Below are 19,105 nucleotides of genomic sequence, written 5' to 3'. Positions count from 1 at the left end.
TAATGTTTAAAATTACAGCGCTGATTCACAGATTCATACCCAATAGCTCTGACTGATACGTCTTTGTGGTGCAGTGAAAGGAGCACGGGTCTAATATCAGGATCTGGAGTTCAGTCCTAAGCATACCTCTTGCTTGCTGTGTGGCACTAGCAAGTTACCTAATCACTTTGGGTCTTTATAAAAAGATGATTATTTTTGCCTTGTGAGGATCAAGTGGAAGAGAATAGGGAAGTGTGCCCTGAAAAGTATAAAAGGCTGTTGGTTTGAAAACTATTATTCCATCTCAACCTGATGTTCTGTTCATTTACCTGATGGCCTCTGTCTTAGGGAATTGTTAAAGTGTCAAAATAAGGTTTCTTAAAATTGGCAGATGACTATACTGAATTTGGGCCTTGACTTCTGTCCCAAAGAACAATCTTGTTTTGCTTTGTCACACTGTCTTGATATTTAGTCCTGCAAGTGTGCAGTTACTTCAACAGACTTTTGAGAGCAGGCTTATTCGCACAGGCGCACCAGATTGGCAGAGCAGTAGTGTAGTTACAATAAAGGCTCAGAGCTAGACTGCCTGGGTTTCAATCCTGGCTCTTCCTCTCCCGAGAGAGAATGAGTTCTTTGCCTCTCTGTTTCCTCTCTGTTTCAGTGTCCTCTGCTGGGAAATGTGCAGAGTATGGCACATACTCTGTTAAGATCCATGTGAGGGTTACAGCAGTTACTAAATCTACTTTAGATGTCATGGGTGCTCAATAAATGTTAGCTGTTGTTAGCCATTGGATGACAGACATTAGCAAGGTGACACATTCTAAATGCACGTTTTAAATGATAATATAGTATTTGAAAAAGTGAGTGTTCGTGTTCATGCTTGAAAATAGTATTCTGCTCTTCACTTGGAGGATGACAAACTTACACATTTGCCAAGCAAAGTGGATATTCTGACCTGTTTTTAACCTATTCGTGCAGTGGGTTTTTTTGTTGTTGTTGTTGTTGTTTTGTACTAGGTATTGAACTCAGGGGCACTCAACCACTGAGCTACATCCTCAGCCCTTTTTTGTATTTTATTTAAAGACAGGGTCTCACTGAGTTGCTTAGGGCCTCACTAAATTGCTGAGGCTGGCTTTGAACTCATGATCCTCCTGCCTCAGCATCCCAGGCTACTGGGATTTCAGGAGTGCGTCACCGCGTCCGGCTCATGCAGTGTTTTTATGTGTGCCCATCTGTGGCTTGGGATCTGGGCTGTGAGTATAGCATGCAGTTATGCAGTCAGCTAAGTTAATTGTGCACAGGATCACACAAGGGCCATGACCTCTTTCCCATCATGACCTAGCTAGTTGGGCTGTGTGTGCCTTACTCTGACATATATTTCTTATGTGAAAAGTATCTCGGGCTGGTGACTTAATCTATTTTTTCCCTGCTGTAACATAGTACACAGACTAGATAATTTATGAAGAATGGAGATTTATTTCTTATAGTTCTGTCAGCTGGGAAGTCCAAGATTGCAGGGCCACATCTGATGAGGGTCTTCTTTTTTTTTTTTTAGAGAGAGAGAGAGGATTTTTTAATATTTATTTTTTAGTTTTGGGCGGACATAACATCTTTGTTTGTATGTGGTGCTGAGGATCGAACCTGGGCCGCACGCATGCCAGGCGAGCATACTACCGCGTGAGCCACATCCCCAGCCCCTGATGAGGTCTTCTTGTTGCATCATCTCATGGTGGAAAGTGGAAAGACAAGAGAGTATGCACAGGAGGGCAAAGGAGGCCTAATTCATCCTTTTCTCAAGAACCACTCCCACAGTAACTTACTCCCACAGTAACCGCATTAATCCATTCATAAGGGCAGAGCCCACATGACCTCATCATCACCCTTTGTTTCTTGGCAGTGCTAAGGGTTAAACCCAGGGTCTTGCACATGCCAGGCAGGTGCTCTACCCCTGAGCCAAAACCTAGCCCCCCAATCACCCCTTAAACATCCTATATCTCAGGGTTGGAGATATAGCTCAGTTGGTAGAGTGCTTGCCTCACATGCACAAGGCCTTGGGTTCAATCCCCAGCACTACAAAAGAAAAAAAAAAAAAGTCCTATTTCTCAGCCCTGTGGCACTGGAGTCCTCAACAATACATGTCTCTCCACCCCCTGTTGTTGTTGTTGGTACTGGGTATTGAACTCAGGGATGCTTAACCACTGAGCTAAATCCCTGGATCTTTTTTGTATTTTATTTAGAGACAGGGTCTCGCTGAGTTGCTTGGGGCCTCACTAAGTTGCTGAGACTGGCTTTAAACTGTGATTCTCCTGCTTCAGCCTCCTGAGAGGATGGGATCATAGACATGTGCCACCATGCCCTGCTGTCCTCCCTTTTAGAGGAATATGAGGCAGGATTTGAGTGCAAGTGGCTTATTTGGGAGGTGATCTCAGAAAGCACTGAAGAGGGGTGGGGAATAGGACAGGGAGGCGAAGGAAGCATGAATCTGAGGGTTACTGCTGCAGACACATGAAGCTTAGGGATTTGAGTGGTCCTAGGGATTGAACCCAGGGTCTTTCGCATGCTAGGCAGGTGCTCTACTGCTGAGCTACATCTTTAGCTCCTCCCCTTAATTCTTAACAAAGTATCAGACAGTACTTCTGATTCTGCGCAGAGTTAATACATGTCCCAGTGTCTGTTCACACCCAACAAGGTTGGGGGAAGGATAGAGTAAGCCAGGTGTTCCAAAGGGACTGCTGGATGTATGCTAGTTGCCATAGCAACTGATGCCAGTGGAAGAGCAGGGGCCCCCTCCTCTGTGTGTCCTACTAACCTACAACTGAGCTGCTGAAATTTTCACTGAGCATGATGACATACAATTTGGTTGACAACCGGAATGGATTGGGGCTGAGGAAACTGTTGAAATGGCATTGACTTTTTCCTACTAGCCCTGTCCGCCTGTCTACCTGTCCTTTTGTCTTTCCTTTCTGTCAGCCTCCTCCTTTGCTCCATGCCCTTATGTTCTGTGATAAGCCATCTGGGCTCATGCGATGCCTGGAAATCCCATGCTACTTGATGTCATCAAAAAGGCACAAGTTTAGAACTATGACAGACTATTCAGATCCCATCTCTGTGGCTTCAGGAAAGCTGTTTATTCAAAGGAAGACTAGTAATATGAAAGTAGGTTTGCTCTTAGGATGTAATGGTATATAATGTCTATGGTATACTTGGCATATAGTAGGTGCTCAGTAGATGTTAAATCCCTGCCTTTTGGTTGGTTTCTAGAACATGAAGGCCATCTGTGCAATGGAGTTTTTCTGCCTGGATGGTGAAGCCCAGTTGCCCACTCATCTTTGCCAAATTCTCTCCCTTCAGAGAGGCTTCCCCAATTCATTCACTGCAATATGGTTGCTATCTAACTCAGGGTTGTCCTGGAACTTGTGTGCATCGTTAGTACAATAAAAGTACAATAACTTGTGTTTTTATGATTTTTCCAACAATTGTATAGCACATTAAGTTTTACAAAATACTAGTGTGGCATTATGTTACTTAATCTTAACAGTATGAATTAGATCTTCTTTTCCCTAATTATAAGTGAAGGAATTGGAATTCGGCTTAACTGATGTGGCAGAATTGCATAACTTGAAAGTGGTAGCATCAGAGCGGAACCCAGGCCTGGAACCTGACTCTCATGTCCTGTGCTCTTTCCAGTAGACCCACTCCTTGCTATGTGTACCCCCCTGTGTCCCTGAAGCCTGGGAGCATGTCAGGGGCGGGGATTATATGCTTTCCACTGAGTAGGAGCTTCCCAAGGACAAATATCCTGTCTTCTCTCTTCACTCAATCCAGCAGCCTGGGTTCTTAGGCCATGCTGTCAACTGACCAATGAATCATTGTTAGAGACCCCCTTCTGGAATGCCCCTAATTGACCTTCCCATCTTCCTTGCTCTGGAAAGCCACAAATGTGGCCACAGCCAGGAGCTCTGGGCCAATAGCAGAAAGAGCAACCCAAACCTCTGTGAATACTACTCCTTGTTTGACTTCAGCTCAAAGGCTGAGCTGTCCCGGGATGTTCATGAGGGGCCAGCTCTGGCCTCTGGGCTATCAGATGTCCCTGGCCAGGCAGCAAAAGACCATTCACTACAGTCAAAGAAAAGCCAGCAGTCCAGGCAGGGGACTTACCGGGGTACCCAAAGAGTTGCACACTGAATTGTTCTTCCCGTATATTGGGGCAACAAAGGAACAATACAGGCAGATGCATCAAAATATGGATTAGAAGCAAATAGAAAGGAGTCCGGCCCCCAAAGACCTAAAGCACGTAGCTACCTGAAACGGGTCAACACTCACTGAATATGCTGGTCATGGAGAGAGAAGATAGGGAGGATAGGGAAGAGGGTCATGGAAGATGCGGGGCATGAGCCATAGGTAAACAGAGCCAGCACGTTCGTGATATGGGCCAAGGAGTGGGAATGAGAGACAGACATTGTAAAATCCATCTGAACACATGTGTGAGAGGTGGCTGGATACAAAGAGGCTGTGTGTGCACAAGATCAGTTGAGGATATGCCTGCTGTTATGCTGCCAGAGAGACACAGAGAGTGTCTGAAAGGTGGAGGGACTTCCAGAGAGGGGTGAGTGACCCTGAACCCAGCCTGGGGGCCTGACTCAGAGCAGGACAAATGGATTCTCACCAGCCTACCTCCTCTTCTCCCTTAGCCAATTGATACTTGAAGTGGCCTGGCTTGTGTTCTTTCTTGTGGGGCATCTCCAGCCTGGGAAATAAGGACAAATCTTTGATCTAGTTCCTGTCCTCTTCCCTTGACTGCTCCCTCCTCTAGCCCCTTTCTTCGGCTCCTCCTCTCCCTGGTCACCTTTCTCAATCTCTCAGTCTTCCTCTATTTCCATGTCTGGTTTCTGTCCTGGCCCCCGTGGTTTTGATGACAAGGGGCGGTTCAGGAATGACACTATCTATGTATTCATGCATGGCCATGTGGACAGGCTCTGGTGGTGGAACTTCTCACAGCAGGGGTTCCCAGGACTGCTGACATTCTGCTGAGCATAATTATAAGATGAGGGACAGAGTTTATCTGGTTGTCACTGCCCCTTTCCAAGCCACGAGTTTCTAAAGCGGGGCTCTGGGGGATAGCCTTTCGTTCCAGACACATGCAGGGGTGAACTTGCCCCAGATGTTCCCTGTTTTCTGAATTGAGCCAGAAATTCAGAAAAGGGCAAGGAGCTCCCTGTGTGAGTCTCCAGCTGAGTGATCTCATTGAAGTCTGGGAGGCAGTAGCTATACCATGTCTATGTCCCTATCTGTCCCTGTGGTAGTTTCCTCTTCTTGAAGGCAAAGTATATGGAACTTTCTGCATTTTCAGTTTGCCTCTCACCACCTACGTGACCTCGGTATTACATAGCGTCTTTGTACTTCATCTTATTGTTCAAAAGGAAAGATGATGCTAAGCCCCCTCATGATATTCGTTCATACATTCAGTAAGTAGTTATAGAGTACCTTCTGTATACCAGATGCTGTGGATATACCAAGGGAAAAAAAATGAGTATTTTTTTATTAAACTCATATATGAAATAAGAAATGGCACTAAGCAAGCACATGGATATATAAAAATATATCATAGTTTAAGTGGTGCTGTGTATCTAAAGTAAAGCTCAATAAAAGGCAGAGAGTGATGGGGGAGGGGATGATGTGAGATAGGGTGATCAGAGAAGGCTTGTTTGGTCAGTGATGCAGATAACTGGGGATACAGCCATCCAGCAAACGGCAGAGTCTGTGCAAAGAGCCTGAGGCAAGAATGGGCATATGTTCAAGGAACCACAAGGAGGTCAGTGTGGCAGACACAGAGTAAACAAAGGGAAGAGTGGTCAAAAATGAGGTCAGGAGGACAGGCAGGGCTAGGTGCGCCATACTGAAGACAGTGGCTTTGCTTCTCAGTGAGAAGAGAAGCCATTAAGGACTTCAAGGAAGAGGGTGATGCAATCCACCATGTATTCACATGGTCAATCTGGCTGCTATGAGAAGAGATCACAGGGCAAGAGGGAGACGCAGTAGGTGTGCATGTGCAAATGTGCGAGCACACAGGCTGGTATCTGCTCAGTGACTCTCCCTCTTGTTGGCATGGCAGCCTCTCTCACTTCTCTTCCCTTCCCTTCCCATCCCATTGTCCTGTCCCCTGCTCTCAAAGGCACACTGATGGCGTTGGCGTGGCTGAGGCAGGATGGTAAGCTAGCCTAAGACGGTAGCTCACTATATAAGATCTGGTAGGGGCTCCCCTCTCTGCTGCCGCTCCCAGCTGCAGGGGTGGTGGGAAAGGCAGGTCTCCTCAAAGGTTATATAAATATTTGCTGAGCAGTAACACAGCTGGGAGCAGGGCCCCTTCCTCCAGCTGGTTCATTTGCCACCCCAGAGAAATCTCAGCTGGGATGAGGGCTGGGCTTTGGAACACTCCACGGTGCATCTGCTGGCGCTCAATGCCCCCGATTCAGACTGTCCCATGGACCAACCTTCAAAACCTTCCAGTCTGAGCCTCCCACTGGCTCCAGGGACGGGGTTCACAAGAAGTGGTACCACTGTCTGTTAGAGAGATCCCTGGCTCAGGAATCAGGAGGCCTGAGTAATGCGGAGGGGTCTTGAGCACATCACTTGCATGTTCTGAGCTTCGTTTCCTCCTCTGTGGAAAAGAGAAAGTTGAACCAGAAGATCCTTTTCAATTCTGATGTGCGAGACTCTCCGACTAAATGAACTGGGTCTGGTCCAGGCTACCTGGTATCCCTCCTCAAAGGGCCTGGAGGTTGGTGAGGAGAGGTAGAGCCTTGCTGGGTCAGGAGAGGAAAGGAGGGAAGCTCATCAGCTCACAGGCAAGAAGCTCTGGAAGACCAAGAAATGCTATCAGGTCAAGAAGTCCACTGGGAGCTGGGCGCGGTAGCACACATGTAGTCCCATATGCTCAGGAGGCTAAGGCAGGAGGATCATTTGGGCCCAGACTGGGCAATATAGTGAGACCCCATCTTAAAAAGGTCACCGTGACTCCTGACTTGGGAGTCACCATCACGGCTTCCAGACTGACTGGCTACCTTAAGCTACTCTTTGAACTTTTCTGGCTTTTACTGTGCTGAAGCAAGTATAATAATACCTGCCTCACTTTAGATCCCTGGGTTGAATAGAATAAAATTATCCACATACTTTAAAAACTAATGCTACCTAGAGGGTAGGGATCATTGTTTTAGACATTTTTATTAAATTCGCAAAAAATGATTCCCTAAGAACTCAGTGGGATCACTGGGGATGTGTGGTAGGTTTTTGAAAGCTGGGGTCAGAGGATGTGGCCAGGTAATTCCCCATTCATCTCACCATGGTAAGGGTTAATTCAACACAGTCCCTCTCCCAAATCCTGTCTCCTCCTTCCTTGCCCTTCCATTCTGGTTTAATTCTTTCTCTTTCTTTTCACGACATGCCTGCCTGTGCTCAGATGCTACCAACTTAGCCTGTCCAGGGTGCACAAGGGTCCCTGAGTCAAGCTTCCACCCATGGGTCCAGAGAAATGTTCTCTGACTGGCTGGGACTTGTGGAGGGGCAGGAGCTTTTCATTTGAGGAGTTAAATTGCTTCATAGTTGATAGGAATGAGAAGAATGAGGGCAGTTCAAGGGACAGAGTGGTGGATGCCCATCCTGAGACCCTCATCTTCTCAAGGGTCTCATTTCAGAGGCTCACCAGGAAATCAAGTGTGTAGCCAGGCCCCAGACATGCCCAAGCAAATGACACTGGGATTAAGAGCATAGCAAAGTACCTGGCAAGTTTCTCTCTCTCTCTCTCTCTCTCTCTGCCCATCTCTAACCAACCACATTAATCTTTTGAGGTTATTGTTAAGGAGACAACCAGAGCCCCCCAGAAATTATCTTTGGATGTTTTGTTTGTTGAACACGAACCTTTGCCAGGCATGGTGGTACACACCTGTAATTCCAGCAACTGAGTTGAGAGGGAGGGTGGGGTGACTGAGGCAGAAAGATGGCAGGTTCGAGGCCAGCCTCAGCAACTTAGTGAGACCCTCTCTCAAAATAAAAATAAAAAGAGCTGGGGATGTAGCTCAGTGGTAAAGTGTCCCTGGGTTCAGTCTTCAGTACCCCAGTACCTAAAATGGAAATGGAATCTTGACTGAGAGGAATTTGGGATTGGGTTTAGGTGACTCCAGAGATCTTCTGAGGTAGGGTAGTGGGGGCAGGGAGAAGGAATCACCCCCTGTACAGGAACTTGCTGAGGGACCTCAGGCACTAAGTCCTGCCCTTGCTTTGGACATTTCGTGGCTTTTCTGTGCCTCAGTTTCTCCCTAGTAAAGAGTCATTCTGATGGTGCTGGCAGGGGAGAAAAATGAGATCATGGCTCCCAAAGGCTCTTTGAAGAGAAGCACCAGCATAGCACAGAGGAGCCCTATCTGAGATAGATGGGCCCTTTTCTTCTTGCCCTCTTGGCTGGGTTTTCTATCTGGAAAAGTGCCTGACTCCTAGCTCCCTTTCAGCAGGTGTCTTCCCCCTCCACCATGTGTGGCTCAGCTGTCCCCAACTCCCTCTGCTGCAGGCTTCAGTCATGCAGCCTGGGACTCAGAAGAGCTCAAAGTCACTCTGCATGCTCCCCATCACTGTAGTCAAGGCCACCATATCATCCCCTGTCTGCCGCACCCCCGTGATGGGCAAGGTCAGGGCCTCCTCAAGCACAAGAGCAGGGCTGTTGACAGGAAGTCTGTTTTCCAGTCTTCACAAAAGCCCCCAGACAGCCTTTCTCTTCAATGCTGCTGCCCAATTTCCCAAAATGCCTCGACCTGTGGGCTGAAAATAGCAGGTGATAATTTGCATGCTATTTGTTTAAGTAGCAAAGCCTTTGGGTCCCTGCCCCTTCCCTGTAAAAGCCCCCACTAGCTTCTGTCAAGCAGGAAGGTGGACACTACCCGGAGACTCATCTCATGAGGATGGAAAGAGTGGCAAATGCAGGAACCTCAGTTTCTGTTGGGTTCTGGCAGCTAAGGAACCAATCCAAAATTGAAGATTAGAGATCCTCAGTCCAGACTCCTCAGAGAGCCCCTCCGCTGGGATTAGAACTAGCTGAGACTTTGCTTCACAGTGGAGGTCCCCCAGCCATGGTTGGGGGGGGAGAAAGAGGGAAAGTGGGCAGGGGAGGGTGGATGGAAAGGTAGACAGGTGGCCAGGTACTGGAAGAGGGACAGGGCTCTGGAGGATGTGAGGGAGTGTTTAGCGACTGCTCAGTTGCCTGCAGGACATCCCTCTCCCTTCAAGTAAACTCCCTGTGCCTTACCCCTTCCAGGCCTCAAATCTCTTTCCCCCACCTCTGCCCAGAAAGCCACAAAGGAGGAAAGCTTATGGAAAACCTACAGCCAGATCTGGAGAACAACATCCCCTGCTGAGGACATTCCTCTGGCTGAGACAGTCATTTTACTTAGACTGAGACTAAAGAGAATCCCTTATGGCTGTTGCTGTAAGCTGTTCCCCAGATGACCCAAGCTCGCTCTAACACAGCTGCTGGGACAGAGCTCCCTAGGGGAGGAATTGCACTCTCCCTCTATTTAGGGTGATGATGAGGATGGGAGGCCCAGGACAGCATGGGAATGGAGAGACAGGATAGGGGCTTGGTCCAGGGATAGCATCCTGGACTGAGATAGAAGAATGAATGTGCTAGGAGAACCACCCACCTTGCTCTGATGCACCTCAAAACCAATCTCCTTGGCAGCTGGTACTTCTTCTTACCACTCAGGACGGAGAAAAGGGCATAAAAGTCTATTTCTCCCATGCTATTCCCACCTCTGCCCCCTGTCAAGGTGGGATCTGTCTAGGATCACTGTAGCTTTTGACACACCTTTGATCTCAAAGCATATTTGGAAAACTTGGTCCTGGTGTGTACCCTCTGATGCAAAAACCAACCTCCCCCAGTCAGACTGTTCAGGAATCCAGAGATGGATCCCTCTGCTGAGGTTTCTACCCTTTAAATGTGATTTGCCAGATGCAAGTGGCACATACCTATAAACCTACTCAGGAGGCTAAGGAAGGGGAATTTTGAGGACAGCCTTGAAAATTTAATGAGAACTGTCTTTAAAAAAAAAAAAAAAAAAGCTGGGGATGTGGTTCAGTGGTAGAGTGGTGTTCATGGGTTCAATCCCCAGTTTCCAAGCATACCAGAAAAATGGGGTTCATCCCTGTAGAGCTGCAGCCTTGGCCAGTGCTGCTGGAATCAGAGGACTGGGTGATGTGAAGGGGAAAGGGCCAGCCCTAGGATTCAGAGCACCATCCACACCTTAAAGGCTGGAGCATAGGAAGGAATCCAGGAGTGCAAATCTTTGCTTCCTTGACATTTGTGAAAACTGAGGTCCAGAAAGCAAAAGGGGGTGCCAGGACTAAGAGAACACATGTGGCCCAATCTATCCAAGCTGCCCAAACACCAGAGACAACACTTTGGGATTAGTAGTCATTTTAGTTTAGTATTGGGGGGCTGCTGGGAGGCGTGGCTGCTTTAAATGAAGTAATTACCATAGTTGCTTTCCTTGCTTAAAAGAACTGCAGATGCAATCTATCCATTTATAAAACAGTCTTTTCAGCTTGCCTAGTTCACATTGGGAATGGGGACCCTTCCAGGAGCAGAGTGAGGACTACAGGAATCTGGAGGGAGGGCAGCAATCCTGCCCTCTGCAACTCTATTTTCTCTTTTACAGGGCTATGTGGGCCCTAAGGGGAGAGGGAGAGGATCCTAACTGAAGGGACCTGCTACTGATCCCACTTTTTTTTTTAACCCTACACTAAAACCTTTATGTTTTGGGATCCTTTCCTTCCTAACTAGTTAGCTTCAAATGCCTCTGGGACAGACCCTTGAGTGATGTGAACTGCTCTTTCGCCAGGGACAAGCAAGCTTATCATCTTAGCTGCGGTCTGCTGAATGTTGGAGGGATGTTAGGTCCCGCCCCCTGAGGGTATCAATACTTCCCGCAGAGGTTACACTAGCCTGCCATACCGCCTCCCCCCCAACCAGAAGGATCCTGAGTCAACCTCTGGCAATATGTAGGTCCCCTCTGACCTTCACCCCCACCACACGCTCCCTAAGCCTTGTTTTAGGCGATGGATGCAGTGATGCTATGTTCCAATTTTAACTAATTTCTAAAAACATAGAAAGGGGCCAGGAAGAGGCTGAGCAGAAGCCCTCTGCGGAGAGGGTTCTGCCCAGGCCTTCCCAGCCTTGTACCCACCGGTGCACCTTGGCTGGAGAGACCTGCAAGTGCCCCGCTGCTCAAGCCCCCTTCTGCCTGCACTGAGAGCGCCCAAGGGACCGGACCGCAGCTGGCATCCCAGGGGTTAACTCCAGAGCAGCCCAGGTGGAGGTCGAGGCCCCCAGCCCTTTTCTAAACCTTCAGGCTTCCGAGGCCACCGGAACGGTGGAGGCTGCGGTGGCTCTTTGTCTACCTGCTCTGGGCATTAAAGAGCCCGCTCGCAGCCTGCATCGCTGGGGCTCGGGACAGAAGTCAGCGACGGGGAAATAGGGCTCTGTCGCTTTAAGTACAGCTGGAGCCGTAAGTACGAGCCCGGCTGCGGGGAGAAAAGGGAGCGGAGGGCCGGCGAGGGTTCGGTTTCTGGCCCTCCTCGTGGTCGGAGGCTCACATCTTGTCGGGTGTCCACCGCGTGTCGAGCGAGGGCAGTCCCGAGGGTCGCTAGGTGCCCTCCCGGTGAATGGCCGCCTGAGCTGGGGAAAGATGCTTCATCTGCCCTTGCCCAGGTCGGGAAGGACAGTCAATTTCCCCCGCAGGTAAGCGCCCCCGGCCCGCCCGCAGCCGGCCGAGCCGGGGTGGGGTTTGCGGCACCGCGCGCTGCCCCAGCACCCCGGCCCCATCGCAGCTGCAGCTTCGGGGGCGATGGGTGTGGGGTCCGCAAGAAGGAGGGTCTTGGCCGCGCTCCTTCTGCCAGAAGGAGGAGTGCCAGCGCCGCCCGAGCCTTCTGGCTCCTCAACATGCTGGAACCTTCTGGCTGCCCACCATTTGGCTTGTTGGTATTGGGGCCGGGGGTGGGCTATAGAGGGGTCTAGAGAGTCGCCGAGACTCTCGGGAGACCTGCAGGGACTGAAACAATAGCACAACTTGATGGAACTTCGATGATCGCCGCTGCAGCGTGTGAGGGTCGGGGTCCTCGGGGACCAGGCGGGCATATGGCGAGGGACCTGCAGCGCAAGCCGACTCAGCCAAGGTTCCCGCTGGTCCCCGAAGTTCGGGAGTAGGAGTCGTTTTGGGGTGAAAGGAGGTGGTGGGAGGCCGAAGAACGTGGGGGGGGGGTGAGTAAGGGAAAGGGCGTAGTATTTGTGACCCCACCGCTGGTTGGATCCTTCCAGGAGTGAAGCTTGGGACTTTAGCCTGGGAAGGGGTAAAAATCTGAGAGCTTGGATGATTTGGGGAGTCCCACTGTGAGGGACAGCAGAGCAGTCCTGTAAGGTGAGGACGTGCACAGAGGCTCCTTCATAAAAGGGAAGTAAATATGACCGCAGCCAGCCCCAGGACCCTCTGAGCTGACTTGGAAACTGGCTTCCAGGGGAGGATTAGAAAATTCCAGCCGCCTGAGAAAGAGGGCTGGGGATTTCTGGGTTTTTGGGGAACTTCCCACCTCATGGCTGGAACCCCTGTGCAACACTCCATCCTCTCCGCCTGGTTCAGACCTTGCAGCCTCTGGGAAGTTGGAGGTCAGGGAGAGGCATGGGAGGCCACGCCCACCCCAAACCGCTGAGCCCTCTGAGCCCCAACAGCCCAGACTTGCACCCTGTAACACGCTCCTGTTGCCTCCTGTTTCCTTGGAGGGAACCCCAAGTACTCTCCTGGGACTCAGTAGCAACTCACTACACAAAGGCCTGGTTAAGAGCAAAGAATTGGGCAAAGCTAGGGAAGGGAGAGGCATCTGCCTCAGTGCCTTCCTGCTACAGGATGGAGACACCAGGCCCCTTGGAAGCCAGAGTCCTGCTGGCCCGGAACTTTTTGTCCCCTACCACAATACACAGACTACAGCCTTGCAGCCCATCTGGAATGTGATGACTGGTAAGATTGCTAAGATGACTGGTTAGGCTGTCATAAAATGAAGCAGTTCATGCATAGAGAATAGATCCATTTAGGGACCCTTAGGGATTATTTCTTCAGGTGAGATCTTGGGCTGAGTCTCAAAGCCTGAAGAAGTAGAGAAAAGGGGTTGTTCAAACCACCAGCCTCCCTTCCATCACTGCCAATCCAGTTAGAACCTACTTAGAATTCACTCATGCTGTGCAAGGAAAATTGTCACCCAACCAAGATTTGTACTGCGGCTGGGAGGCACGAAAATCCTCTGTGTGACTCCTGAACCCTTTCCATTATTACTTCTTCCTATTCAACAGCCTTTTCTAGGCTGCTCCAGGGAAAATATGTTTGTTGCTTTTTTTTTTTTTGAATTGGTGTTCTCCCTGCACTCTTCCTCAGCCCCACCCTTCCAGGGGAAACCTGGCCTTTGTAATGATTTTAGTGTCCTATCCTGGGGGCACAGCTGTTGAGAACTTGTCTAGCTTTTTACCAGAAACATTTTCTGGGCAGGTGTGCCAGGGTGGGGACCTGTCTGCCATAGCCCTGGGAGAGAAGCAGGTCACATTACACCTACCCAGCCTGCTGCCTGCTGGGGTGGGGCGGGGTTGGGCCTGTGGTTTCTTTTCCATCCTAGCCCAAGAGTTGCAGGCAAAGAGAGAGGGATGTTGTAAAGTGCAGGTCAGTCCTGGAATTGCCACACTTCAATTATAAAATTTAACAAGCCTGGCTCTAGTCCACAGAGGGGGAGCCTAACTCAACCCTTTGCTCTGGGGACAGCTTGAAACCTTCCCTGTAAATGATGTTTGGTTGGGGCCAGCGGGGGACCAGGGGATCAAAGAAACGATTTCTCTACAGGCTCAGGTTCCCCTTAATCTCCAAAGGAGGCAGCACTGGGAGGATGTGGGGGTATAGGGTGAATCACTTAATTGGCCCTCAAGTGTCTCCATAAGCAGCTTTTGATGAGTGAGCTGAGATCTGTTCCCAGTGCCTCCATTTGCCCTAGAGAAGATGCCCATCATCTCAGATGCCTGGGCTTATTGCCTCTGCCATGGAAGCTCTATCTGTAAACACCATTCTTGCATACTTCAAGCATCATGGTCTCACCTGGAGACCTCTTTCTCTCTCCTCCTGCCCCAGTATGTGTGGAGTCCAGGCGTCCCGGCCATTCTGCCCTCTCTCCTACACACCACCTGGAAAGAACCATCAGGTAAAGTCTGGAGATCCATGAGAACAAGACCTGCTTACTGCATTTGCCTGACCTACAGAGAGACTTCCTAGGTCAGAGGGCTTTGGCTTGGCACAGACTCAACCTCTATGAGAAGACAAATACCTAGGGACTGTAAAGCCAATGGCTGCTTCTTGTTAGAGGGGTTTATGGGACTAGGCACACACCCCACAGGCAAACCACACTTACTGGCTTAACCTTCCTGACAAGTCTCTGGGGAGAGAGGTGCTAAGCAAGAAGCATCTTAATAAGGAGGGCTTAGTGTATAGCAGTCTGCCCAACATCTGAACCAGTCACCTTTTCTCACTATACCATGTCACTCTAAAACACTACATGTGCTAAGGCCTTTATATGTGTTCTTTCATTTAATCTTCACAACAACCCTAAGAGGTATAGTTTGTTATCATCCCATTTAACAGATGAAGAAATGGAGGCACAGAGATTAAGTAAAAATAGTTACAGTAGAGGAATTTGTTCTCACACCTAGGTCTATTTGACTTTAAAGCCAACACTAACTATTGTGTGATAAGGATATTTCTCATTGACATCAGCCTACTCAGGGCCTGGGAATGTTAGATGGTGAAGTGGGAGAGGTGGGGGTTGGTCTGGGACTCTAGTAGGAATGTAGTGGGAAGGTTACTAAACTTGGGGTAGGCTGACCAGATTTGGAACATGCTCCACTTCTAATTAGCTTTGTGACTTTACCGAGGTTATTTAGTCTGCAGACTCAGTTTCCCCCTTTATGGAATGAACATGATCCCTAACCTGTGTACCTTACTAGGATGGAGTAATGACAATGAGATAATATAAAGAGCAGAGAGCTTTGAACATTTGAACTTTTATGACCTGTTGAAGTCCCACTCAGCCTCAGGAGTCTCCTGTACTCTTTAGATTGCCTTTTTCCCTTGGCATTCTTCCATCTTGCTAGGATCTAATGAGGGTACCTATCAGTATAATAGTCTAGAGCTCTCTGGCTCAGAATCTGTCTTTGATTTTTACTTATGTTCATAATTGCCTGTCTTCAGATTTCTGTTCAGTCTAAAATCTATACTAATTAGGATGGTATATTTATATATGCTATTTTGTAGTAATTTACATAAATATAAACCATTTTTTAAAACTTAACCTTTTTTTTTTTTCAAAAAGCAGCCATATTCATTCAACTTTTATTATATGGTAACGTTGTGCCCATCAACTGTGCTGGGTAACGGAGGCACAGAGCTGAACCCTAAGACTGACATTTATATACTTATTAATTCACTTATTCAACAAACTCTAGTGAGCACCTCAGATGCCAGGCACAGTGCTGGATACTGGGAATACAATACTGATCAGCAAGACAGGCATAGACTCTGCGTTCAGACCTTATAATCTTACGATGAAAACAGGAAATAAAAGTTAATGAACATAATTTCAAATCATGAGAACTATAAGAGCAAATCACTGCAGGAGAATACAGTCTGCTGGAGGAGACTGAAGGAAGCAAATAAGTGTACCAGATCACATGTGCAGTGTGTGTGGGTGAGGGCAGGGAGGGCTCATACTTGGAGTGGTCACAGAAGACTTCACAGGGGAGGTGATGGGCCTGGAAGAAAAACAAGAGTTTCCCAGAGGGACAAGAGTTCATTTTAGAAAACAGGGAACTTTCCCCAATTGAGAAATTCTGAATCATCCTCCAGATTCTCTGCCCGGACGCACCAGCAGTGTGACTTCTTCAGTCATGTTGATTCTGTGTCTGAGACAGAATCCTCTGAGACAATTGAATGAATAATAATTGAATGATAATTGAATGAATTTGTCATCACCCACTACCGCCAGAATTCCTATCTGGAAGCCTTTGATAGTGGTGCTGGCTTGTGTCTCCAGGACCTGGGAGTCAGTGTCATTTCAAGTTAAGTTCATGATATAATAAAATGTCCTTAGATTGTCCTTGCCCTTGCCATTAAAGCATAGTCAAATAATTCTAGCCAGATGGAGAATGTGTAGGATATGAGAATTCATTGTCAGTCTTTTTTGGAATGCTCCAGGAATTTCCTAGAAATGTTTAATTCTTGGACATGACTGGACATTTTAAATCTGAAACCCCCTTTCCCATGAAGACTTTGACTCATCATTGGAAAAGAAACATCAAGCCACCCCCACCTCCTGTATATACACAACAGCCTGGTCCTTAGTGCTGAGCACATCAAGAAAGGCTTGATAGAATCCATGGACTTACAGAGGATAGAGCAAGTAAGAAATTCCTCATAAACTAGTTTTCCAATAGCATATTAATGCAAGTTCCACTTAAGTAGTAGATGGGTTGTTTATTCAAAAAGGGGTGAGCAGAGAGGAGTGTGCACCTACTTACAGTCTGCTGGCACCGAACTGGGTACTTTAATGTCTTGTTTACTCCTCCAGCTCCCCTGAAAGGCTGATGGTGATATGACCATTTTTGCGCTGTGAGCATATGTTCAGGGAGGGAAAGTGCCTGTTCCCTGTCACAGCCAGAAAGTAGTGGAGCAGAAATACAAACTCAGCTCTGGCTCGGTGAACATTCCTCTCTAGAATGTGTAAGTCTGAGAATCTTGGTGCTTCTGCAAACTTGAGAATAACTTTCCATTTGAGATGATCATTTTCTTCTTTTTTTTATTCTTTGTTTTTGCAGTACTGGGGTGCTTTGTTCTGAGCTACCCCAGCTCACTCAGCAGTTTTATTTATTTATATTTTGAGACAGGGTATTACTAAGTTGCCCAGGCTGACCTCAAACTTGTGCTACCATGTATGGTTGGGATGGTCATATTCTATAAGGAGAGCTGCTAATAGAAGTTTCCTAACCTTCTGGGGAGTTGCTTTCCAACATATCTATATCTACATCTATATCTATCTATATATTTTTCTTTCATTATATGCTGGTAGTTTGGTCAAATTGTAAATTCTCAGAGGCCAGGAACTTTTATTCAAGTGATGTGTATGTAGAATTTAATAATGATCTTTTTCTTTTATATTTTGTTTACTTTTTTATTTGTTCTAATTAGTTATATATGACAGTAGAATGCAAAAATGGTCTTTTAATGAAGACCAGAAAAATCCAATAGACTACTACTATAAGAGCTTACATTACCAGATGTGGTGGTGCACACCTGTAATCCCAGCTACTTGGGAGGCCGAGGCAGGATTGCAACTTGGAGGCCAGCCTAGGCACCTTAGGGAGATCCTATCTCAAGGTGAAAAATAAAAAGGGCTGGGATGTACACCCAGCACTGCAAATAAATAAATAAATAAATGGCTTCTCTAGCAGTACAGCATTGTATGTATTATATTGACCCTGTGTCCTCTCACTTAGAACTCTTCAGATTGAGTTAAATCATGCTTCCTGAAATATAACAGGTAAATGAGATAGAAGCAAATCCACCAAGTAAATATTTATTAATTAAATAATACTAATTACTAATAATACTATTTATTAGGTGTCAGTCACTACAAAAAAAAAATAAGACAACCTATTCTAGTCCACATTATGATATGATTAATTTGTGATGGAGTTAGGTGTAGAGTACTGACCCAGGAATAACAGTCACTGGAAAGAGGAGGCCAGCAAGTCAAACACAAAAAGAAAGATTGGCATCTGGGCAAGAAGCAGCACATTAGGTAGGAGGACAGTGAGTGTGGCAGAATTCTGGGAGTTCAAAAGGTGACTGCAGAGAAACTGGAGAGCCTGATGCACCTTGAAAAGAATTTATGTGGCCCTGGAATCCACAGGCAATGAGTAAAGAAACTGCTACATAAAGTCCTTCCCGCTCTTTTGTGCCCATCTAGGCCCCATTCTTGAGGCTGTGTGGCAGCTCTGTACTGCTGGCCTTCATGCTTTCTGTGTGAGAAAGTTATTTTTCAGGCTTGAAACATTTTCCCATGGATTATTTTCAGTTCTTCTATAAGACTACACTAGACTGTCAGGTTTTCATCTCTGGGATCTGCCAACTATGTGGTTTTATATGTTTTTAATTTTTTAGAAAATTGTTTTTACTTTTACTTATTTATTTTTAATGATATAATTTTAAAAGTAGGTTTTTAACAGCGTTCAACAAAAATAGCACACGTACCAGTGGTCGGAATTGTGGCTCAAAGGCCCTCAAGGAAAACAGATACTTGGGATTACTCCTGGGTATCATGGATATTTGGAATAGTACCTGCAGATGCATGGCTTAGACAGTAGCTGTCTTCTGGGGGACAGTCCTGGACACTGCTGCTTCTTGTCTGTGATATGCGGTTGGAAAGCAATGCGCGATTAGTTATCAGAACCCTGGAAATGAATGCCTTGCTCTTCTCTGGGACAAATTCCCTCAAAATCCTGTGTTATATTGTGATATATTTCCACAGTCTTGAAGTCTGTGCCATTTTTTCCTATTTCCTATATTATATATGTATTTGGTTCCCATAATTTGTACTGTTGCCCCCCATTAATCTGCTCTCATAAATTCTAGGTAATCAGTCTTTTTAAAAAAAAAAATATTTATTTTTTAGTTGTACTTGGACACAATACCTTTACTTTATTTATTTATTTTTATGTGGTGCTGAGGATGGAACCCAGGGCCTCCCACGAGCTAGGCAAGCGCTCTACTGCTCAGCCCCAGCCCCAGCCCCAGCCCTAGGTAATCATCTTTGTAACTTCCTGCCCTGGGCTCTCAACCCATTCCCATGCTTGTGGCTATGGAGTGCTTATCATTGGATCCTTCACCCAGGACCCTTCTACAACCCCACATGAGTGGGTCCTGTATATTGGGGACTTAGCAACTTTGCAGGTAGGTGCCTTCTAGGCTAGCACTGAGCAGATCTTGAGCAGATGGCGAGTCACCTT

At 47.3% G+C, this 19,105-nt stretch overlaps 1 protein-coding gene across 9 annotated transcripts in view; it reads left to right on the top strand.

Moving 5' to 3' along the window:
* The window catches only part of Nav1 (neuron navigator 1), a 257,283-nt gene that overhangs the window by 173,692 nt on the left and 64,486 nt on the right, over window positions 1-19,105 (top strand). The window contains exon 1 of one of the 9 annotated variants that reach the window (XM_071600189.1): window positions 11,601-11,761. The exons of the other annotated variants lie outside the window; for them this stretch is intronic. Coding sequence (XP_071456290.1) covers window positions 11,709-11,761 — 53 coding nt within the window. The 5' untranslated portion in view covers window positions 11,601-11,708. Of the gene's footprint in view, window positions 1-11,600; window positions 11,762-19,105 lie in introns of those variants that run through there. 9 annotated transcript variants of the gene reach the window in all.

Source organism: Marmota flaviventris, chromosome 12 (genome assembly GCF_047511675.1).
Source record: "Marmota flaviventris isolate mMarFla1 chromosome 12, mMarFla1.hap1, whole genome shotgun sequence".
Taxonomy (NCBI): Eukaryota; Metazoa; Chordata; class Mammalia; order Rodentia; family Sciuridae; genus Marmota; species Marmota flaviventris.
The sequence above is the reverse complement of the archived record's forward strand: the minus strand, read 5'-3'. Positions and strand labels throughout refer to the sequence as shown.